Source organism: Bacillus rossius, chromosome 7, assembly GCF_032445375.1.
Source record: "Bacillus rossius redtenbacheri isolate Brsri chromosome 7, Brsri_v3, whole genome shotgun sequence".
Taxonomy (NCBI): Eukaryota; Metazoa; Arthropoda; class Insecta; order Phasmatodea; family Bacillidae; genus Bacillus; species Bacillus rossius.
In genome coordinates, this window is record NC_086335.1 from 25,411,919 (window position 1) to 25,438,229 (window position 26,311).

General features: G+C 36.4%; 1 protein-coding gene across 7 annotated transcripts in view; it reads right to left on the reverse strand.

Moving 5' to 3' along the window:
• LOC134533759 (mucin-5AC-like) overlaps positions 1-16,648 on the reverse strand; it is a 144,920-nt gene extending 128,272 nt beyond the window's left edge. For all 7 annotated transcript variants that reach the window (XM_063371391.1, XM_063371394.1, XM_063371393.1 and 4 more), the window contains exon 1: positions 16,509-16,648. In XM_063371391.1, coding sequence (XP_063227461.1) covers positions 16,509-16,632 — 124 coding nt within the window. In that variant the 5' untranslated portion in view covers positions 16,633-16,648. The remainder of the gene's footprint in view (positions 1-16,508) is intronic.
• Positions 16,649-26,311: the final 9,663 nt, after the last annotated feature.

A 26,311-nucleotide genomic window follows, 5' to 3' on the forward strand; every position in this document is an offset into this window, starting at 1 on the left:
AAATTGGTTGTCTGTAAAGTCGGTTTACGGACGTTAGTTTAACGTGACAACGTCATAACAAAATATTGATGAAATGATTGCATACTTTTATGAATAAAATTGAATAATTTTTATTGAATTATCACTATTTTGTATGGATACAAAGAAGTAGTGAAATGAAATCTACAATTTAATTGATAAATTCACTTTTATTTGCACTCATTAATTCAAATATGTTTATTACTTTAACGAACAGATTATTTTAACTACAACTTTTATACATGTTTGCTATTTAACTTCTTCCAATCTTTGTTATTCTGTTAAGAATAGGACGATGATAGGAAAAGCAGGAAACGAATGGGAGTGTTTCAAGTTTAATGTGCCTCGAAAAAGTCAAATCGATGGTTGTTCCAATCGAGTGGAAGAGAGATAGATGGCAAGCGTACAATGAGCGTAACGGGACACAGCGTAACGGGACAATATGCGTAACGGGACACTTTTTCGTGCGTGCAGCCGGCGTTCATCGATTTATTAGACGTTGTCACGTCAAAAAATTTGAACAAAATACCTTAATAGGCGTGAAAAAGTATTTCCAAGTCCACTCATCTTTAAAACACGGCATTCTGAATCAACTTTACGTTTGTTACTTGCCATTGTAACGATCAAAAATTTCAAAAAAACACTACCAACAAAGCAAAACTATAGAATCAAAAGCCAGACACACAGCCGCAGAAGTGACTTGATACTGACTACGCGACTGTCCGAACCACACTGACCTTGAGAACAGACGAAACGAAAATGGTAGCGCCCGATTCGTTCTGAACTTAGCCGAGCAACACTGAGCACTCTACAGGCCAGGCACTGTGATGACACAAAAATGTTTCAACTGTCCTAACCCCTTCTAGGTATAAAACGGCCCACAGTAAGAATGTTAATAGATTTAAATAAAAACTAATCATACACCATATTCTACGGACTTCAATTAAAACGATACAAAACTCTCAATGCTATAACTTTAATAAAACCATAATAATTGCAAAAAATGTTCGAACAAACAATACTTACTTTTCCGTCACAAAACACAATCGGTCCTCCTATACACAAACACAGTGCGCGAAGAGCGACGCACCACCAAAAATCGTGTTTCGACTTGTCGCCCGCTTCGTTCTCCCCTTGTACCCCTCACCCCATCACGCACGGTGTCGAGATATCCGCTTTGTTTCAACCGTCCACCGTTTCAACCGTGCCCAGTCTACCCCTATCATTTTTGTACTAAATAACGCAAATACAAGTATAACTAAATATTTTATTCTATTTTCTCCTTTAAACTATCCAATTTTCACTTTATACTTTGACACAACGGAAACGAAAGTGATGGATATTATAATATTTTTTAATGCTAGAATGAAAAACTTAGACCAGTTAGTTTACGCTGTGCCGAGGCACTGATGTCACCGGACAGCACTACCCTGCCTTTCCACCGCTGCGTGAATGCCACATGACGTCACGGGACAGGTATTAGTGATGGGCCGAGGGTAAAATTGCAGGTCAGCTCTACCTGGTGTTTCACTCAGTCCCATGCGTTTCTGGAGAGCAAATCTACAAATGCCTTCTCGCGATAAAGATGTTTTTTTTCCAATCGAAACTGGTTGTCAAGATTAAAGTTGGCAATGGTTATCTGTTTATCTTATCACGACGATAAGGCATCGATTCCAGTCATAGGGAAAATTATACACATTCCACTTTGACGGATAAAGAAAAAAATAAAAGAACAGTTGAAACACGAAATGTTTTCATCAAAATATTGAAGTATGGCTTATTATTATTAAATGACAGAGGCTAACGTAACACAAAAATCATTGTGTTGGTATTATACTAATATAATTAAACATTATACCATAAAATATTAGGTGTTATGTGACTTTAAAATTAAACTTTTAAAAATTTTGTACGAATCTTTTGGTACGATAGTAAAATATTTAATGAACTTATTTTATTTAATTAGACATAATTATATTTATTACAAATAAAACTGATCACAGGATACCTCAACTTTTAGAAGACTTGAAGTAAACGAACACTACTTTGGATTTAACGATTCTACAAATAACAGTTTGGAGCAGGGAATTTCCTAATCACGCTATGTCTAAAAATCTGTTTGATATATTTTGTAATAGAGATTTCAATTAATAAATATTGGCCAAATTAAAACTCTTTTTAAAATAAGTTGTGAATTGAGGAATAGTGACAAAATGTTTCACAATTTTAAACTGAAAAGATAATTTTTAAAATTGAAGTATGGAACCATTTTCATTATTAAATTTCTTTTAGTTTTGGATCCAGTGAACTAAAAGATAATTTAAGGTGTAGGATATAAAGAAATATGTGTCTGATATATATATATATATATATATATATCTATAAATAAACACAAGCATAGGCTATATGTGCGTACACAAATATCACGTACCGGCATATATATATATATATAGGTATATGTACGTAATTTTACATATATGAAATACATTATTTGACTGTATAACAGATTGTCTGACCTGATTATATTATAACTCCTGGAAAATCAATTACGCAATTTTATATATATATATTTTTTCTTGTAACGTAATGCATCTAGGAAACAAGTGTTCATTGATCAGGACAATGCACTTTTGGTCTGGTAGAATTTTTTTGAGTGAGAGAGAGAAATAAATTGCGAAACACCGTCAGCGAGTTAGTAGAACCAACACTTTATTGAAACCGATGTCTTCTTTTGCCGAAGTTTTACAATGAGTTTTATTTATATGTTTTCGCACTTTATATTAGCAGCCTTAAATGGAGCATGCTTACATACCAACTTAAAAACTTATCTTACAATGGGAGGGTCAGAGTAAGGGCTCACTTATTTGGCTTAAAATGTGTGAGTAGAAGCAGATACTTAGGTGCTCATTTCAACGTTCTGAAATATCTCGCCTGAGTGGGCCCTAGGAAGTGAGAAAAAGCTCTTTAAAGATTTAAAACTAGAGTTTGATGGATACTTTTTCATAAATTGTCAAGTTTAAAACGACTATGTTCAATTTAATTAACTATACTGTAATTTAGTTAGTTAATATTTTTAAACATGAATTGTTTTAAATTATACATTTCGGAATTGTGTTAACTGTAGAGCGTGGTTTATGATTTAATCTTTTGTCCTTCAATAGCAACGTTCAGTAGCGTCTTGTTGTCGTTCTATCCACATTATATCCTTTATCGTCATTCTCTTTCGTGCGTTCAGAGCACCTGGCCGTGTCCGTTGTTTCCAATCCCCTATATCGGCCATTACTTTACATTTTTTAAACCTTTTCTAACTCGCTTTCTAGTCGTTTGAACTGATTGGTCTAATTCATGTCGATCATATTCACGTTCACTTTTCAATTCTCGATTACATGCACCATTCATTCCACGATCTGGCACTGGCATTCCTAACCTGACTAACAAACTGCCGCACATGAGGTAACACATGTCTTCGATCAAGAGCAAAGCCTAGTTATGCATCTTCTCATTCACCTCAAGATCGGATTTCTTGAACTGACACGAATTCTATGTAAAATGTCTTCTGACAGGTTATTCTTGTGTTTGTTACACAAGTCACGTGGATTCTATGGGAAGCATGTCGAAATGATGATAGCAAATAATGTGCATATCTGACTTGGAGATGCAGAAATAATTTATTCAGCAATTGTGTCCCAATGAGTATCGTTTTCAAGCAAATTGAGCTCTTGACCGCAAATAGAAGCATTCACCATTCTTCGGATGAACTGTGTAAATAAGACAAAGAGCAATCAGCATCCGGATGACCAGGAACCGCATCACCTTGCTTCCGACATTGAAATTTATTCGATGAAGCGTTCCAAGTGTAATAACGTGGCATCTCCGAGTAAAGCAACGTTCGTGCAAACGGATCGCTTTGGCAAATCGCTAAGAAACTGGTCAATGTTGTCGCTGGAGGTGCTTATAGAAAAATTGAGCAAAATTCGACGCGGTGAAATAAACTCGTTGACCATTCTCCAGATACACCGATAAATGTTCATCAGTGGAATGACGTTCTTGAATAGGGAATGAGAATATACGCCAAATTGCCTCATTGCAGTTCACATATCGACCAACTTGATAGCGCGTAATTTCATTGTTGGTATTGGAGGTTTGAATGCCAAAAACCGCCATATCGCTGCCTTTCGTAACATATTTGCAGATGTATTTGATGGACTTCACCGAATTGCAATACTCAATGTTTCAATGAATGTGTTGGAAAGAAGTGGCAAAAATGGAAAAATCTAACTGTTGTCGACCACGAAATCATTTCCTTTCACTTTCGTTGTGATAGTTCAACCATTATCATCGGGCAATTGACGCCGATACAGTGGATAACCATCGTTGCCAGTAATGGTCTCCACCGTCAATTATCGTGGATAATGTTTGGAACTCTTGCTGTCGACCGTGCAAGGTGATTGTGGGTTGATGGTGCCACATGGTCCATGAATCATACTCGTAATTACAACATCATGTAGGTCTGATCAGTTTCGGGATCAGGAATCTCGGCACATATGATATAATCTATTTGGTCTGGTCAAATTCTTTCGACTAACCAAATAAGAATGTGTGCATGCGGCTAACCTAGTTTTTGCCATTCGATAATATACATCCAACATCGAGTATCCCCAAAGACGCTTTGCTTAATAATGTAGTTCATCAGCGACCGGATTTTTTGCTTGAAGACACGTGCGGTGATGTCGTGCCGATCACTTGATGTTTGTCCGGGAAGCAGCATTTGAACAATTTCTATCCATTTCGAATACATGCCAAGGTGAAGAATAGATCTGCCGACCGTAATGACAAACATATGCTATTGCATCTTGCGCATATTCATGCATATCAGACGGGTTACCTGTGTACGTCACCGGTAGAATAGTCAATCGACCATCATTACCTGCATCTGCTTCGGTGCATATTACATCGCGTAAATGGATATACTCCTCCAAACGAAGTTTGTCTCGGTTCAAGAGAATGAAAGTCAGACGCTCCGTTTTTATTTTGACGTACATGTCGACGCAATATTGCTGAAACGATGAAATCGCAACAAATAGTAGTCAGCATTTTGATGAATCACCAATCGATACGCATAATAATTCATCGAGATAACCTTCTCGGTAGTTTCCTCACCTGAAATAAAAACGGTAAAATTAGTATCTTAGAAATATATATCACGTCCATATTCCCTGAAGGTGTGGACAGAACCGTGTGATCACTAAATCCTCGAAGGTCAGTTTTAGCACATTTAAAAGGAGTTAAATGATATAATCTTTGTTACTAGCTCTTTGCCCAATATTCTCCAAACAAACAGTCCCTAATCTCTTAGTCGACTCTTACGACTTACTGGGAAATTTGGAGTTGTTCTTCTTTTTTTTTGGAAACTAAAACCAAACGGAGTAAAATTTATGTCATGTTGAAATGAAAACTATGATATTGATACTCACAATTCAATGTATTTATCATCTTGATATTGAAGTAATATCCATTGTCTCCTTGCCAAAACAACAGCGGGTATTGCAACGTTGTCATATGGACAGTGTGTTTCATATATTTGTTGCAGTCGCCCAGTATCACGATGTGTAAGCACAATAACGCGTGTTTCCAAGTTTTCACCAACAATCAGAATTGCGACTTCATCTATTGTTGGAGCGTTAAATGTGCGTCCGTGTGTTCCCACTGGCGTTTATCCGCTCGGATGACGACTTGGTAGTCATTATTTGGCATGCGCTCCAATGAAGTTTTGAACAGCCTGACCAATGCATGATGTTCATGAAGTAGTTGCTTCAGATCTTGAAGAATTGCTCTTTTCATGCTGTGTTGATCTCTTGACGCCGATCAAGTTGTTCCTCCATATTGCCCATGAAGTATATTTGTAAGAATTTATGCTGCGCATCTTTAAGGGGTCGCAATGATCCTATTCGATGGTGAATCTGGCCTTGAATCTGTAAAGTCGAAAGCGAAGTCAGTATTACAGATTTATTATCACAATTTTTTTTAGATGTTAGCATGCCTTATTTATTTTAGAGGCAAATACAGAGTAAATAAAGTACCTTGAATGTCAGATTAAATACCTGTTCTTCGAAAATGTTTTCCCGAAATGAAGTAATTTTGTAAACAGCCATTGTATATTTGAGTATTCGCTAGGAAATGTCGTGATTCTGGTGTTTTGCCACGAAGCAATTAATGCAATGGCTCAGGTGGTGGAGTCAATAATGGCAATTTCAATTTGCCATTCAGGAAGCACAATCCAGGTTTTTCTCCTGCAAACTTCAATGCGCCACAATGTTCGTAAACAACGTTCATTGGACCAATGCGAACGAAAGGATGCGATCTGTAATCAATTGTGCAATCGTATAGAAACGCTGCTCGATTCAAATCAACACTTGAAGCATTTCTTAGTGCGCGTCAAAGATTATCTAGTTGTTGATCTGTGCGATAAGCTCGACGAATTCTCATTGCCAACCGAGCCGTTTCACGGGCTGCCTATCTTTGCTCTTGTGTTTGAGAAGCACGAAGTCGGGTCATACTAAGGCGGCGCTCTTCTTGCGATTTCAGTGGATTGATTCGCAATGTTCCGAAGCCTAATTGCGTTACGGCTTTGTTGGGAAAGATTCGATCTTCTTTTTCACAACCATAATAATAATACTCGTGCAATAAGATTTATTAATAACACTCGCAGAAAACAAACAAATTAACTGGTAACCTTTATATGTTTTTTTCCAAAACAAATCATAGACAACATGAAACAAAAATAATTTCGCGAGATACAGCTTATATACTGACAGGCTGTGACACTGGAATGTTCCGAGAGTTTCTCATATATTCTGTGTTGTCAATCTCTTATATTTTCTGTGGTAGTGCTGTAGTGTTAAGGGCTCTCCCTACTACTTTTTGGATGATGATAACACGCTATTTATCAAAAATACGAATTTGAAAATTTTTCACCCACGAGAAGAAACTACAAAATTTGTGGGTATGGGTTAAAATTTTTATTTTTGAGTTTGTTAATATGAAATAAGAAATCATCAATCATCCAACTTTGAGTCATTGTTGTGTTGTTTGGGAGAATGAAAGAAAGAATGTAAGCTTACAGACAGAAGATAATTTTATTCTGAAGACATTGGTGTAATAAAAACCTAAAGTCATGGCTTTAAATTTTAAGATTTCTTATCCGCCGTTTATGAAAATTTTGGTATATTTCTGACCGTCTCGTGCTGAAGCTCGACAGAGCCAGCCGAGACCCAGGGGGGGGGGAGAGGGGGGGGGGGAACACGGGCTGGGAGGGGAGGCAGACTGCTTGTGCGTGTGTGTGTGTGCGTGGGGAGGAAGATAACGGCCACTTAAACGATACCCTTGTGACTGAAAGGAATTCTCACTTCCTGTCAACAGCAGGGAGTTACGAGGTTTGATAACTAGACCGACGATTTTCTTTAAATATTGTTACGATTTACAGGGTTCGTAAAGGGATAGCCCAGTTAAAGATTTTTATTACACACACAGTTTTATTTATTGCCACTATTTACATTACTAGCAAATAATCTAAAAATGCCAATTAATCAATTGTACTTAAAAATTTGCTTCCTCAATAACTCGTTTTTACACACCACACACCTTGCTGGGCCGCACCTCTGGCGCAACTCTCGCCGCAGCACCCCTCGTGGACCTCCGTCGCAGGACTCCGTTGCCACACTCCGCCGCCGCCGTCGCACTTCCCCTTCACCGAGATACCACTCAACGCTTCGCTCGGAACTCCGCCGCGCCCGCGACACTATCGCCCGGAACTGAACTCTTCGCCCTGGAACCTTCGTTCAGGGACTTCGCCGCTCTATCGCCCGGAATCTCCGCCGCGGGAAAGCTCCAGTCTTCACTCTGAACTCCTGAGGCCGGCGTACCCCGGTTTTAATATCAGCCCAGACACCTTCCAGAACTCCCGAGCGCGGCTGGGGCCAGTCGCGTCATTCCGCGCCGACCCGACGGCAGAAATCTCTCGAAACACGTGTCGGCGGCTCGCGTAACTCCGCAGCTGTAAGGTGTCGGATGTCAAACTCACAGCACCGCGCGGGGAGCTGAGGGCTGGAGGGATGCGGCGATCCAGGTGAGCACGACACATCTCATGTTACGGCGGCATGTGATGCAGCCCAGCTAGCTCTGCACCTGCGCGTGACGCAACCTTGCTCACGTTCGTAACATTATATTCGTTTGACCCAAAACGTTGTGTTTCATTTAAGTGCAGATATGTTTAAGCTTACAACAATAGAAAATTTCTAATGAAATAAAGTTCTTTAAGTGTTCAAACAACACATTGAAGAACTACAAATGTAAGAAAAAACAATTGAACAGGAGAAAACGAGACGTCGCTTGAAGCTTAGTGAACCACGCAAGAAAAAGAGAGAAACTTCTATAATCGCGTATAATAAAAGTAGGCAAAAAATAATAAAAATTACTTGTATTTGTTAGTGAGAAAGTAAACTTACCAAAACTTACAAAATAATTTTGCATTAAAAATGTCCAATTTCAATTTTTTTTCGTGACCAATGTAACCAAGTGGTGCAGTTTTTCTTGTTCTCTCCGATTACGAATTTGATTCCCCCTCAGTAAAGTGGTATTTGTAAATTCTACTTCAAGACTAACCAGGTTTAGACTCGTGTGTAAGTTATGTTAATTTATTTGTAAACCATCCCCTGAAAAAATTTGCCAGTATGAAACTAAGTAGAAATTGATGCTTTTAAAATTAAATATTTTTTTTACCTATAGAAAATTGCAGAGACCGGAGAAAGTTGTTGCTGCAGCATCAACAACCATTCTAAATAAGGCTGCTAATTCAGACCCTGAAGAGATCTACATAAGTAGTACACTAACTATTAATTACAGCCATGGAAATGAGTGATTTATAATAATATTTTAAAACTACATTTTATTTAAAATACGAATATTTAAACAATCGAGGCTGATGGCTACTTTTTAGGTTAAATTTAAACCTACGTACTGCAGCACCACTATTAGGTCAGCGTACCAAGCCAGCTAGGGAATAATATTGTACTGAAAAACAAATAATCTCATTAGTTACTTGTGTCAAACTTGTAAAATTCTTATGAACCATATCAATTATTTATCACATTTAAAGTTAATGGGGATATTGTAGTCATTTAGTATTCATTTATTTAGGAAAATAATGGTTGTGTTTCGCCGAAACACTTAGTATGTGAGCTTGGAGAGGCTAAATAAATATCTTAACAATATGTGAAAATAGCATTTGTTGCATAGAATGGTTTTTAACATTTATTTATAACATTATTGTTTTTTTATATTTAATTCTATACTAATGTTGATTTTGATTTTGGTATTGATTTGAGAAAACCCGAGGAAAGTTCTTATGCACAACAGACGTAAGGAATTGGCGAATACCAACTAACAACACTGTCTGCTTTCTTCACGTGCGAAAACATTGATTATGATTTTGGACCAAACATTTTATCAAATTGTCACTCTGCTGAACAACCTGACAATATTAGGTTAGTATTTATTTATTTTAATCAGACCATATTGCAATGTGAACGTTTTGAGATTCTTATACCAGTGTAGAAAAGGATTATTTATAACGGAAGTTTAATTTTTTCTGGGACGAACAAAAAAAAGAGACGCATCATTGTTCGGTGAAAACAAAAGATGTGGTGAAAGATTCATTCTTAGAATTTCAATTGGTATCCACTTCAGAACACAATATCAGCCACGGGAGTGAAGCAGCAGAAGAAACTCCAACAATTAGGGAAAATAGCCACTCCAATTTAGAACATAGTCTAATCTTCTGTGAGCAAAAAATAATAAATTTATCCAGATCTGGATGTTAAACTAAGCCAGTGTATACTACCTTTCTTATACTCTATTGTAGAAAAAATTCTAATTTTTTAAAAGATGTTTGACTAACGTTTTTACACTGAGCTGAATGCCGTAAATTAATACGTAAAACATACTTTCCGCATGATACAAGACCAGCTAGTGAAGGAACCAAAATAGTTTTAATGATTTGTATAGAAAATCTAGCAATAGCAGTGGTGTATTAAGGGGTGTCGCTGGAGATTTTTTTTCAGACAAAAAGGTTGTTCTCATGAAACATCAATGCAGCCATCTTTTGAAACTTTGCTGGCAGCCTAAATACCGCACCAAAAAATGTACATAGGTTAAAAATTAATTTCAGCTATACACTGCACTGACGCCTTGAGAACAACAGTCAGTGCACACTGAGTTCTTTCATACTACCCGAACTCCTTGAATTATTTATGTGAACATAGGTGGACTTTAACGTGATTAAATAAGCCTAAAGTCTGTCTCCACCTGTTTTCCGCTTTTGCAACAGCTTAAAAAGTCTCTGTAAATAGCTTGGAACGGGATCCTAAATCATTTGTGTTCAAATATTCATCATACTGTCCAAAATTCAAGTTGTTTTAGAAAATAGTAAGATGCCGTATCCGTAAATTAAATTGTGTAAAAATACGATCTAAGACCTACAATAAAGCTCACAATGTGTCGGTGCAAACACCATTTTCTTCCCAAAGTTAAATTGTTCTTTACAGAATTGGGAAATGAGTTTGACTTGCACGTTTTCTTTAGGATGTAGGTTAAAAATTTGTTTGTAGTTTAGTTATTGCAAATTCATAAGATATTGAGCAATTTCAAAATATACTTATATGTGAACGAGTATTAATGCTTAATTTGCGATGTTTTTATTTACAGTGTTAGAATACAATCTATTAGTAAAAAGTGATTTTCGTCGCGGTATGGAACATTTTTTGAATGTGTTTACATGTTTTCTAGCGGTTTTAGGTAGATTTAGAAGAAATACTACCTATTGTAGCCGTTACCATGGTGCGACTTCAGAAATTTTTTTTATAGTGTTTCGTTTCATAGTCCATAGACTCCAAATCCATTGACAACTCTGAAGTTATATATATATATATATATATATATATATATATATATATATATATATATAATCACAATTTTTGAAATGAACTTTAATCACTTAATTACGTAGTATGTGGATTAAAAAACGTTAAAACAGAATTAAAGTTGTTTGCAATTCAATTCATGGATATAGTCTGGAGCGCAGAACTCATTTAATTTTTTAAGTAAGCAATGGGGTGAAGCGAGGAAGGAAAAACGGGAATTTGATCCTGTTGGTGCATGTAGCAATAGGCAGAGTTCGCAGATAACGCGGGTACGAGCAGTAACTGGACTCCAGCAGACACACGATGACAAGAGAACCTTACCCTCCAATGTTCCCAGGCCGTCACCCCTACCACTTCGCAAGATAACGTATTTCGCTCCGACCATCTACTAGCTGCAGCACGTGGCCAGTAGCCCAGCGGGCTGAACATTTTTACTAGGGAGGCCCCTTAATATTATTGGGTGATTCATTTTAATTAATTTTAATAATACAAGTAAACAATAAATCACAAAATGGGTAAAAAACAATTGTCCCAAACATGGTGCCGACAAACGGTTTAGAGCTTTAGTTTTTCTTACTTTCTCTCTACTTTATTCTTTAGAATAGCTTCGCGGCTATTGCTTAGTTGGCATAGATAAAAAACACTCACAGTTTGTACGTCCGTAAATTTGTATGTCTATGGCCAACCTGCATGACATGAGCTGTCAATTGCGGAATATGGCGGAGTTCCAAACCTTATTTGTTAAAAAAAATTATTTTCAATTTTTTGTGAATTTTAAAAATATTTTAATAGTTATTCTGCTATTCGGGGTGGAGATGAATACAAAAAATCAGATATTAAAATCGGTCCAGCCGTTCTTGAGTTCTAAATGGTGTAATTAACCCGACTTTGTTTTATATACATAGAAGATATATTTGTATGCCCGAACGTTTTTTTTAGCAATTTGCTTTTTTGTAGTTACGCCCCTTTGAATTTTTGTATCATATTCTTCATTTGTGGTCACTTATTTCTTGCTGCTAAAATTTTCATAAATAGCACACATGTACTATATATATTATATAATTTCTTATGATTTAATATATATAAGAAATAATTGTCATTTGCATATAATTATAATTAACGGAATTTTTAATAAAATTTTCGTTTATATTAAATAAAAATTTTGGTTATATTTGTCATATTTAAACGACCGCCTTAGGCGCCTTAAAACCTCCTAGTATCGTTAAAATATTACGAAACAGAGTTAGAAGATTTTATAGTCTTCTACGATTCATGAGATTGTAGGCTACTTAGGTGTAAACTTTTTGGAACTGACTTGATTATTGGTGTTTTTTTTCCGGCCTTTTTATCTGGCTGGTATAAGTTATATAGGCTAGCCTGTATGCGCCCTACCTGCTCTAGTAGTAGGTATACCACCAAGGGTAAGTGAAGTATGTTGGGTGGCGAGTATGTAGCTGTGTGCTTGAATTAGGACACGCCTCAGGTTATATTGCTACAGTGAACTCCAAACCCTTTCACTCAGATATTCATGGTCACAAACATCTCAGCGAAATCGATTTCTTGTCTATTACAATACATCTAGTGATTCTTTTTAATAATATGGTATTCAAAATGACTTCTCGTATACTCACGTATTAAAGGCACCAGTTCTACAATAAGAAATAATATTCTCTTTCAGTCACTTTACAACGATAAATGTTTTAGTACATTATGTTTTTTAATACTTACGAAATATAATATCTCTATTTCATTAATATTTATAAAAACCTTTGACCATTTGTGATCAAATTATTAACAATTAATTGGGTTCATTCCCTGAGTTTTATGAATGTTTGTCACCTATTTACAAAAAAATATTTTACTTTGAGTCTTTTTAAGTGAAAATTTTTCATGAAAATTTAAACTTCGTTACATAGCTTTTGATGACTGGCTGTTGAAATCCTCGTTTTTACTTTTATAGCTGCTTACCACTTTGAGAACTTTAGATGGATTTCAGGTAATAAATTTTTGAATTTAAAATTAAATCTGCTGGACCATTCGTAACAAAATTAAATTTATCTAAAATACATTTATGTACCTTAATTTAAAAAGTAAATATATTCATATTATTTTTGAATTTGACTTCTGAGTCATCTATAGTATAATTAATTGCGTTAAATACTTTTATATTTGAATGATAACATTATTTTTAAAGGCGAACTTTAAGGTAAGTATGTCACTTAAGAACGAAATAACTATATATGTTTCCGTTCTTGACATTGGTAGATAAAGTTGCCTAACGGTTTAATTAGAGTTATACAGGAATGCAGTCTATTCGGTCGTTATTCTTTGGCATTAGTTACTAAACATTGCCGTATCTGACAAAAACATTAATTTTTTAATTTGAAACATAGCCCATGAAAAGTGTATTTTGATAACTGTAAAGAAATTTTTTAAATTGGTCCAGAAGTTCTAGAAACTACTTCTTATAAACATACATACTCACACTTCCTTTTAAGCCAAATATTAGTAGATGAGTGTGCCGTTGCACTTTGTGGTGTGGCATGTACTCAACGTGTTTTTCCTTTTTTTTTGTTGGCAAACTGAAAATCATGTAGGCTCAATTTTGTGAAAATAAATTTTTTATGTTCTGGTTAGTAAATCTTATTGTTATTAAGGTTGTCTAAATATATATCAAATTATATCTAAATGTAAATTTGTGAAGTTTGTTATTAATCTAAAGTGAAGTGCTTCAATATATATATATATATATATATATATATATATATATATATATATATGAAATATAAATACATATAAATGGACCGCAAAAAGTTTTGAAACTAAAATTTAAATAACTAAAAAATTTAAATTACTTTATCTGTAACTGAACCTGTGTTGGTATAATTTTTCCTACCAAGTTTGACATCTTGTGTCAATATCTATGATCCTCCTACTTCAAGGAAGGTCACCTTTTTGTCTAGCCCTTCATCTTTTGTGGTCAGCCATCATGTGAACATCGTAGTAGTTTTTATTGTTGTTTAATACACTTGATTATGTGGTAAATTTGTAACTTCATACCGCCATTTTGGTGATTACTTTTTGCTTGATTGACCTGAAATCATACTAAGTATTTATTTTTGGCCAATGTCTTATATTTTTTTTATTTTTTGCAATTTCTTTTAGAGGTCCTTGTGTGGCGTGACATCCGGGCCCATGCTTGATAAAGTCCATTTAGTACTGGGACGGGAATGAGTCTCTCTCAGGATGCTGCCTGCAATTTCAGGAAAGTTACTACCATAATTTAATTTCAGATTGAAGCATGTTTGCGCATGAACTTTCCTTGACGGACTTCTACATATCTATCATCGCATCGAAATTCTAATCCATCCAATGACAGGACTTTTTTATATTATTAACCGAACCTAAAATAATAAAATTTTAGTTATAATCATTTATAAAAATTAGGTAATTCTTTTGTTTCACTCCTAATTAATTGTAATTTCCACTATGGTGCAACAAGTTATGTTTTAACCTTCTTTTATGTTGTCTTGCGGGGCCCCCAAGCTTATCTATATATGTTGTATGCAAATGTTGGTAATTCAAAACACTCACTTATGATATCAAGTTAATGTGAAGAAAGCTTTGTTAAGCATGTGCGTAATAGTATATTTAATAAAATATGGTATGACCCCTGAAGTATGTATTATTTCATGTAAACTTAAAATTAGTTCGTTCCATTATTTACATAATAATAGTTTTTTTCTATTGTCTATCGGTTGTAAGAGCCAAGTGGTGAGCTAGTCGGTGCATGATTATCTCTCTACACGTGCAGAACGCTATGCCATTGAGCCCAAGGTCTCGGACGCTACTCTGTTGTATTCTTCACGAGGCTAACCTAGCCAAGTGAGGCAGATACGGCAGATGAGCTGCCCGGTGTGTGACACCCCCTGGCGGCTGCCCGCTCCGAGGTAGACGTGGCAACAAGGCCAGGATACACTCCGAGTTACGAGCACACCTTCCCCAACTCTCCATTTCCTGCGACACATGGCATACTATACCTCCGCATAAATATTAATATTTCGACCAATAAAAGACCATTTATCAAAGGGAAATGACGAATGACTCAAAACATAAGTATTATTTATATTTTTGGGAAAAAATTTAGGACTCCCAAAAATTTAATCTGTTCGAGTACGATCCACTGCGTATTGATTTATAATTTTATTTTAGAGCACTTTAAATCTATGCCTTATTCCTGTAAAATTAATAGGAACGATCTTAAAACTGGCTTGTTGTAAACAAACACACACACATACTAGGCCTACATACACATACACTACTACATACACATGGCCTAGGTAACTTTTAAATCCATAGCCCCAAAGAGAGGCGTCATGAGATGTTCAAATGAGGTGAAGGGGGGGGGGGGGGGAATGTTCCTCAAAATTCCCGGAGGGGGACTCGGTTAAGTTGTGAAATTTTTTATATGTAATTTTGCATTAATAGGGAAAAAAATACGTCTACTACTACTGAAATTCATCGGTAACCTTACAAGCTATGCAATACCCAACACACCGTCTTTAACAATTTTAAAATTGTGAGGTCTTAAAAATTTTACATTAGGAGATGGGAAGTGGGCACGAATATTTTTTTTCCAAGTCCTTAGTTTCTCTCAGTGACCTCCACAACATGGTGGCTATAAAAGGAGACATTTCGCACATAGGTGCTAATGGACAGGGTAGCTGCTCAACCACGACGTATGGAAGATGAAGGAAAGACCCCAGCCATACACGGTGATTCGTGACGAAACTGAGTAGAGGCAGCAGCTGTTAACTGACGTTATTTTAATGATTTCCAGAATTTACAGTATAATGTTCAAACAAACCACCTCCGTCGGATATAATGCGTTCAGCCGCACTCATGTGAACTGCGCGTGTCACGACTGCCACCGGCCAGTGCTGCGTGCGAAGCGCGCTTCACATTGGGGCGTTTATGCGCTTGGTCATGAACTCGTACGTATCGCAATCACCCCAATTTTCACTAAAAAAAATTGGTTGTCTGTAAAGTCGGTTTACGGACGATAGTTTAACGTGACAACGTCATAACAAAACATTGTTGAAATGATTGCATACTTTCATGAATAAAATTGAATCATTTTTATTTTAATAATAAAAGAATAACTACTTGAAATTATACTAGTAATCAGATTTTTAAACTGCAAGAATAATGAACCTTTATTGCCGAAATTATTGTTGTAATAAGCAATGAAAACCACATTAACTTAAGTTGTGTGCTGCCACTGTCTTTCTTCTCCTCGGACGCATAGGCCAATCGAGTGGAAGAGAGATAGATGCGGCGCAAGCGTACACTGAGCGTAACGGGACACAGCGTAACGGGACATTGTGCGTTACGGGACACTTTTTCTGTGCGTGCAGCCGGCGTTCATCGATTTATTAGACGTCACGTCAAAAATAGAAAAAGGTTGAATATGACCTAGTAGATAGGACGGTCTTCACGCAGCTCGCTACTTACAGTCGGCGGTGGTCAGTAGAGAAGCGACTAGGAGCACCACCGCCAGGCGCGCGAGTCTCGCTGAACAACTCCTCGACATCTTGCGAGCCGACGACGGGGCGGACTCGCCAGCAGCTGCGTCCATCTCGGAGCCGAGCTGCACTAACCGATACTTCGGGCTCTGGCGGACCTGTTATCGGCAAAGTGCGAGCTTATCGCGCAGTTTTCTTGTCTTGATTATCTCGTTCGCGTCCCGCCTACACTTCACCTTATCGAGTGCGGCCACGCAGGCTGCCGCGGCAGGGAGGCGAAGAAAAGGAGAGACTTCTGAAACGCACGCGCCCGAGGATATAGCAGGTGCCGTCAGTCTGCCCGGCGAGTGAGTGAGTGACACCACTCGTGCGAGAAAGACCCGAAGGAAATACTTTTTTCACGTTTCATGTAGGACTCCAATATGTAAAAAATTATAAGCTTTAATTAAATTTCAACTAAAGAATAAAAATAAATATAAAACATAATGTTTAACATACAAAATTTTAAAATTATCAGTGGCTAAATAATAAGTACGCTACAGGACGGTAAATTAGAGCAATACAATTTTTATAAAGTTTAATTGTTGTAGAGTTTAAACTTAAGACAAAGCTTGCAAATATGCTTTCAGATTGCCTTTGTTTAAAATGCATCTCAGTACAATAAAATAAAATAATTATGTGATTGTTTGCAATTAAATGGTTATCTGTAAATAAATAGTCCATTAATTATCTATAGATTGATTGCCTTAACGAAGGCAACATAGAGTAAGCATAAACGAACTTCTATCAATTTTAAAAATTAACTTAATTTGGTAACTTCACTAAAATTATGTCTTCACAGTAATGAACATAAGAGCGAATAACTTATAACGTATGTCACCAATGTCTCTTCTTCAATTAATACTTCAAATTATTTTGCAATTTATTGTATATCACTTTACATCTGCATATAGTATATCTAAGATCCTTAAGAGGGTTTTACGTCTTCCAAAACACCATAGCTGATACTAGACCTAGTTTATTTACTAGCTGCAAAATTACAGTATTCTTAGAATATTAAACTCTTTGCCGTTATTATATGCTTGTTTATAGTTTAGTTTTCAAACCTCTTGACTTCTTGAAGGCCTATTTTACAGGAGGGACAAAAACCAAAACGTGTGTCTTATATTTTATCAATATAGACATCACCAAATATTAAATGGTGATATGAAAAGAATTTTGTAGCATCCACAAAAACTTTTATTAGCGTCAACATATAAGTCCTGTTACTAATTAACTACTTAATGGGCATACAAAAATATTTTTGTCGACACAAATATTTTGTGGAGTCCACTGAAAAAAATATTGTGTCAGCTACAAAAACATTTTTTTATGCAAGTGTACAGCTGGTTGTCATGATTATTATACTTCTTAACTTTCTAGGTGTAATCATTGAGTAATAAATTAATGGTACTAAGGCAAGTTATAGAGCCTTATTACTGATTAATGTAAAATATCACTCACACGTCCATTTATAATCAAGAATCCAGAATAAAATCCATAGCTAACATTATTTAAGTTACGAAGTATAATACAGGCAAATGGTTGTTTCACGTTGCAAAAAGTCCAGTCGTCGGTGGTTTTATTATCGTTCTCTATGTTTTATGGGTGAATCCGTATATGGAGTTATCCACCAAAATTTCCTAGTGCGTTTTGATATATTCGCAAAATACAGCTAAATGTACAACTCTTTTTTTTTTTTTTTTTTTTGGGTTTTCGCTTATAATTTCAAAAATATGTGGTAGAGAAAAAAAATCACTTAAAATATTTTTAAAGGAGACATAATTTAACACAATTTTAGCTAGACCACTGCTATATATGTTCAATATTCCCCCGAGATACATTTCAAAAATTGATATTTTTTTCTAAACAGTGAATTTTTAAGTTTTGGGTCTAATTTTGAGAGAAATATTGGGGGAAGTACTGAACCTGCAACACCGTGTAGATTCTGTGTAAGAGGAACAGAAACCTAGTGGTAATAACACCTCATTAAATCTGTGGGACCCAGACTTCTTGTGCAGAAAACTAGAAACCACAACTAAAAGAGGAGAAAGAAAGGGCGCATGCTTTACAGCAGCAATAAGAGCGTGGGCGATGGCAGTCAAGTTTTTTCTCCACTTGGTCAGATATCCACTCTTTATACCCGGTACAACGGCATCAGTAAATGTGTAACCCCACCCCCTATTACGTCGGACTCAAGGAAGCGTTATGTAAGGGGTGAAGGAAATACGGGCATGAGTGAGTACAAGAGGCTACAACCACACTATTTATTATTTTAAAATTGACAAATTATTGCGGCTACTATAAGCAACACTAGTTTGAGTATTATGGCCAGCTTAGGTTAACTGCTATTCGGGTGTCTCACAGAACCAACCCTAAAAATTACAAAATTATAATATTAACACGACCCCTTAAAGCACTTAAAGCAGTACCCTTAACACACTCGGAAGCATCCGAATTTCAACGTATATGCCTCGCTTGGCTGCACACACAAGGGACAATTACCAGGCCCACACTGTCAAAAAATATTCGTTAAATATAGTTGAGCTGAGTATGGATGAACACTTATTTATTAAAATGGACACATATTTCATAAAGTGAACAATCAATGCCTTTTACAATTAGACTATAACGAAATTCATTCCTCATATAATATTCAAACCTCCATACAATAAATATAAACATTATGTAAGGATTAATTTGAAAACAAAATTAAGTTCCTTAAAAATTACAAGAATATTAGCATACAAACAATCGTAGAATAAATATGATGGCTATAACAAGCAGCATAGCTAAGAGCAAATTATTCAATATTGTTACTACCAATTATTTGCCGAAATTTAAGTAATACTTAAATATCATTTGCAGAATGATTAGCAAATATAAGCCTTACGGCAAGCATTACTAAATATTTTAAACTATTAAACTTATCCACGTCTTGAATCGCGGGCGACAGATTACTGATTTTAAAACTTCTGAGAACTATCCACGCAGCTGCAGTTCTTGTCCGCACTCGCTGGCAACACTGGTGGCCGATGTCTGACACTGCTGCGTTCGTTCGTGGTTCCGACACAATTCGGCACTGCGTCGGGTAGGGAGTCGTCAACGGCACTCGTCGCGGTGGTACTGCTTTCTGCGGTGACCACAGCAGCGGACAGCCGACGTCACTCAGTAGTTACTACTGTGACCCGTATCATGGGGCAAGCTGCTATACCATGAGGTATAACTGGAACTTCGTGTCTCGCCAACAAGTGTTCTCACTCCAGGACGACCGATGCTCTGTGACTTACCGGCTTACTGTCTCGCGAACACAACTCGGTTCACCGAACGCAGAAGACCCTAGTCACGTCTCACAACACGTGACGTAACTATTAAATCTTCAAACGCCATGACGTATTTCGTATGAGACAAGCTGGATCTCCAGAAACTCTCATTTCTTTCAGACATAAATTTGTGTTAAAAATTATACGATCTACAAAAACATTCTAACGGATTTTATGGGGGCCTAGTAAGGATGATACGAGTTTTTTATCTTCCAAGTTATGTTTTTTTCATCCTTTACATTTGTGGTTGGTCTTATCAAAATATATATTCAGACAAAGGTTCTTGTTACAAGTTATGTTTTTTTCCACCCTTTCCAGATATGGTTGGTCGTATCAAAAATATATTCCGACAAAGGTTTTTGGTATTACTCCTATGAGTTATAATACGTTCCATAATATGCGATATTTGTCATACCATGGGGGGGGGGGTACATGTTTTCTGTTTAGCAAATACCTTGCCCATTTTTACACCTTTGGTGGGATTATGCCCATTAACGAACTCGACCGAAAAATTATATTAAAATTTTCCTGAAGTCACACCATGGCAACGGTTACAATAGGTACTCTTAATTCGAAATATACACAAGGAAACCACATATTAAACAAAAAGGAATAAAAAAAGTAATGTGTAGCGACCAACCCATAAAACAAAACTGTTTTTTTTAAATTTAGAACTGTGTTAAAAAGATAAAGTAAACTACATTTAATGTATGCATATACATATAATTAAAATATAATTTCCATCAATGTACACACACACTTTCTTATTTTTGTAGATACCAATTTTTACATGTACAGTTTTCTCAACATATGTACACACACACACGCACACTCTCTTAATTAATCACAAATTTTAATGGAGTGCCCTAACACTTATTGAAAATACTTCCACAATGGTAAAGAGGACACTCATCTGGTAATTTTCCTTAGAAACCTACAAAAAACCTAGGAGAAGATCAGAACCATCTCTACTCACAAACGTTTATTTATATCTGTTCGAGAATGCTGTTTACAAGCTTCCACACCATTTTGACAAAGGAAAGGATACATTTTTGGTGCCAATAGGAAAACCTCAGTTAAATACCGTCGGTATTTTTATGCAATGTTACTGACATTCCTTTCTTTATTTTCTTCAGTAAGAATCTCATCATGTACCCCTGCAGAGCTTTACCAATAATCACATTATGTTGAATCCATTAAAGCCTGAAACTTTTATCGACTTAACCTATAGTTCAGCATTTACTTCACATGTTATATATTTCTACATTCCAAACCGTTTTTCTTGTAATTCAACTATTATTTCGTTTATGCTTTGCTCGATCATTGTGATTATGTTTATTTATGTGAAACAATAAAATAAACAATTACTGATTACAATTAATGATTAGAGTAACAGATTTGAAAAAAAAGCAATTGTTCGTGATCTTCCCGATGTACAGTGAGATATCAATTACTTTTATCCGAATGTTGACCACATTTATTCCTTTTCTGCTCCACCCCATTATGTATTGCTTCGTGACATAGAAGAGTTATAATGCATCCCTGATTCGACGCAACCCGCTGTGCTTCGATTTGCAAGCGCAGCTCAGTTCTCGCCTGCTGGTTATACAACCCGTGGAGATTGAACGAGCCGACGGGAGAAGGTTATCTTTCATTTGACTGCCACGGAGCCTTGGAAGTTTCACCCGATACTTAGGCTTTCTGCACAACTTCGACGAGCGGAGTAAAGCATACTCTGGTTCATAATAATGGTTTTGGCTACAATAGTCGTTGGCTCTATTATTCTTTGACTCCAACAGTCTTTGGCTCCAATAAGTCTTTTGGTTCCAACAGTCATTGGCTCTAACTGTAATTAGCTTCGTCTCCAGCTGTCTTTGGCTCCAGCTATCTTAGGCCTAGCTGTTATTTGGCTACGAGATTACGAGACTATATGACTCTTAGCGGTCTTTGACTCCATTCAGCTGCGACAGTTAATTTATCTCATGAAAAAGAACTTGTTGCAAGTAGTTCCGATTCTTGGCAACAGATATCACCATGTGTTGTGTTGAGGTAAACATTATTTATTTCTTTTATTTGGGATGCGTGATGCTCACTAACGGTTGCAAGAGAAGGAATGCATAGTTCATCATCTAGGAGAAGGACGTTAGTCTTGCATGAAAGTGCTTCTCAGCTGTCTCAAGGCATATTATTTTACTGAGTAATGGATGTTTTTTGTTTGAAGTCCACCTGATTTAAATATTGTTAGTGCTGATTTAGTATAAGGAATTCAGCAATTCATACAAAACTCGGAATAAAAATGTGTCACTTATTATGTACAAACAATTTTTCACGCAGAGATTTATTTCTCAGAAATAAACAGAAGCGCTCGGAGACCATCACCAAAAGTCTCACTAGGAAGAACCAGGAACATATGGAGAACAACCAACAGAAATGTCACCATAAATGACCAGAACAACTTGGAGAACCAACAAAATATTGACAGGAATAATCAGGAGCACTTGGAGAAAAACAACATAATAATGACAGAAATAATCAGAAGCACACAGATAAAACTAAAACACGTTTTATTAAATCAATACCACAAAAATATAATAAAAAATGAAAAATTACAAATACAATTTGAGCCAGCTTGTGAACTTATCTTTTGTTGAGCAAGCATAGAGTTCTAGCACAAGCAAGAATTATTAAATTAATCAATTGATCATAACTTAGTCCAATAATAAGCCTTAAGATGGATGATAATCACTATAATTCAAGACGAACTTCCTTCTCCTTGATGTCTAGGGAAGCCCAACTTCTATTTCGATTGTGAGTGATCATCCCGCGTTCCACATGAAAAATTAATAATATTTACCTCCATGCAATATGTAGTGAAATCTGTTGTTTAAAAGCAGAACTGCTTGCAAATATTTTTTCCCATGAGATAAATTAACTCACGCAGCTGAATTGAGACAAAGACATTAACAGCTATGTAATCTCGTAGCCTAGTAGACTTGTAGCCTAGTAACCTTGTAGTCACGTAGCTAGTTGAAGTCTTGTAGACTTGTAGCCACGTAGTCTCGTAATTTCGTAGCCTCTAAGTCTTGTAGACCTGTAGATTCGTAATCTTATAATCTTGTAGCCTTTTTGCCTCGTAGACTTCTAGCTTCGTAGCCAAGTAGCCTTATTTGCCATGTAGCCTCGTAGCCTTGTAGTCTTATAGTCTCATAGACTTAAAGCTAGTTAGAGCCTCGTAACCTAGTAGCAAAATGTTAATTGACCAGTTATGTCAAAGAGAGCTGTAGCCGATGACTGTTTCGAGTCAATGACTTTTGGAGTGAAAGACTTTTTGAGGCATTGTATCATACCGAATCTTGCAACCGATAGTATCGTACCGCATCTTGCAACTATCGTATTCCTGTGGCCAGATCATATCCCTGTGTGGAGAATGTATCACCGCTGATTTGAATTTTTGTTCAAATGTGTGTCCTTTTCGTTAAATATGTGTCCTGTGTGTACATTGCATGTTAGTGTGTACATTCCGTGTTCATTACGTTTTCGATGTGTACATTGCGTGTTCATTATGTGTTCGGTGTGTAAATTGCGTGGTCATTGCGCGTTCATTGCGTATATGGTGTATACACTGCATGCCCATTGCATTTTCATTTCGTCTTCATTGCCTGTCATGTGTGTGAATTGCGTGTGTGAATGTTGTATTGACTCGTGTATTATAGTAAATGGTTCTTGTTTTACTAGCATAATATTCAATCGGTCCCCGGTATATAAGCGAGACCCAGACGAAAGGACTTTCAGTTTGTCACTGGCTACGATGGTGAAAGGATAACCTAGTTTGACTCATTTGATACATAAGTCACATAATAACCTGTTTTTTTTAATATCTTGATAGCATCTTTACCATCTTTAACAGTGAACTCGATGGAATTTGTCAATCGCGTATGGGAACCCTGACAGCAGCGACGACGGCAATGAAGCAGATCCCGTTGGAATCGTCGACAACAACCACAAAGACCTTGGCTGAAGCTGTACCTTCGAAAACGGCACCCTGGTGGCAGCGACGTTGATGGCAGTGGAGACCCCGACGTCAACGGAGACCTCTATGCCAGCGAGGCCGATGGAGACGCAGAACTCCTGGGAATGTGTATCATCACCAACGACAACATTAGAGAAGACTTCAACAGGCGTGGTTCCAACAGCAAAAGAGTCTTTAATGTCTACAATGCTGGCTGCAGAGAAAACCCCGATGAACGATGTTTCGTCCTCGACGGAGACTTCAATGGTTGGTGATTCGTCAACACCTATCGAGCATAGATGTCATTACTGTGGCAAGATCTTCTCGAAAAATAGTAACACTCGACGACACGAGAAGAGAGAATGTGCTAAGAATCTTTTGCGAAAAATGTTAAGCTGTAAAAAGTGTCGCCAGCAATTTACTAGAAATGATTCGTCGAAAAGATACTTGAAGATATGCATAGGTCCTGCTGCGCGGCAGAAAGTAAATATTTTGCTACAACAGCGATTGATTGATTCGCTTAGGAGTACATTGGGAATTAGTACTATAGCAGCTACATCAGCATCTGGTTCGAGCCTGAAAAGTTCGTATTCATGAAAGAGGCATCCTTGCAGCTACTGCGATATGCCGTTCGCTTTTTCTCATGATGCACGAAGACACGAAATAAGTAGATGTTTTAAGAATCCTTCTCGTATGAAGTTTCGAAGAGGTAAGTGCCATGTTTGGTTTACGCGTGTTGACAGTTTGAGACGATATGTGAAAAACTGAGTAGGTGAAGTCCGTTTACCTGCTGTAGAACTACCGTGCAGACATTTCTTCTCCTCGCTTTAGATTGCTGACTCGTATGCGTACAAGCACAAACACAGATGTTCAGAAATTAATTTGCAATGATGCCTGGCATGAATCTAAACTTAAGTCTGTGCTTGGTGCATTACAGATAAATGGTAACGGATTCCACTTGTTAAAATCTGCATTTCGTGGAAGGTTGAAAGACTACCATTATCTTAATTCATTTAGTGAGTCAAAATACATTTGTACTTTTCTTTTGATATCAAGCAGTACATAATCAATCAACTTACAGAACGTACAGAAAAGTACGAATCTTAAAAATATAATTTGTGGCTTGACTGTGTATATGGCAAACCATTTCCGTTCGAAGACAAAGTCAAGAAATACTCATTCAAGACAGTGAATACACCCACTTATAACTCCGACGATGTGAAGCAGTCTGTTAAACACAGTATCGAGAAACTCTGTCGGGAAGAAAAAGACTATGTACGAAAAGTATATGGCTGGTCTCTGTCGTCAGGAAACCGTTTAAAGCTAGAATCAGTCCGTTCAAGTCAACGCAGAACTAAATGTTAATTATATTGCTAACTTTCACAAGTGTTATGTAGTAGAGTACAAATTATGTAAAAAAATATTTGTAACAAATTTATGTTTTTTAACCTGTCTTTAATTTAGGTAATTTTATGAAACTCGTTATTTTTTGTATTGATCATGGATTTAATCAAGGGTATTAATATATTGAATCAATCATTATTATAAAATATGATTTTTTTATCATTTTTGGAATTTTTACCCGTATTTATAGCTTTATAAATACCAATTTACAAAATGGTGGCCAATATGTCATTATCGGCTTACTGGAGGATGGTAGACTTAAAACCTAAGCTGCTTATATTGAATTATAATTTTTATGTAAAATTTTTTGTATTGATCAAGAAAGTATCGAACCAAGGACAGGAAATCATCGAATCAATTGTAGGATTTAAATGAATTAAAAAATTTTTCTCCAATTTATCACTAAAGATAGAGATTTCTGATATGTCAAAACAAATGTCAATATTGCGGGCATCCTGGCAAAAAATGATTAATGCACTCTAGCGGGTAAAAATTAAAATAACATGACGGTAGTGCCCTCTTTCAGACGAAAACAAGGTGGCGGCCTCCAGCAGACGAAAGCAAGATGGTGGCCTCCAGCAGATGAAAAAAAGAGGGGGCGGATGTTACATCATAATAGCTGGCAATATACATATGTACCTGGCATTGGTGGTGAGAGGTCAGTCTGCCTGTGGCTTCCGTGGAGTAAGTAGGTATCTGTCACCATTTATTTTTTACTCTCGCTGGGTCGAACCGAAGACTCCATGACGTACGTGCTTTTTTGAATTAAAATCTGATTATAGAAATTTTTTATTAAATATAAAATTTTTCACAATGTTTTTCCAAAGATTATTACGAATTTTCAAGATGGTGGCCGTGACATAATAATCCAATTTGGAAAAATGTTTTTATTTTTTAAATTTTTAATACATTTTTTATTAATTACAAATTTTCCTAACTTACAGCATAAAATATACAGATTTTCAAAATGGTGGCCATAACGATAATTGCAACGGTTACGTCATAATTCAAAATAAC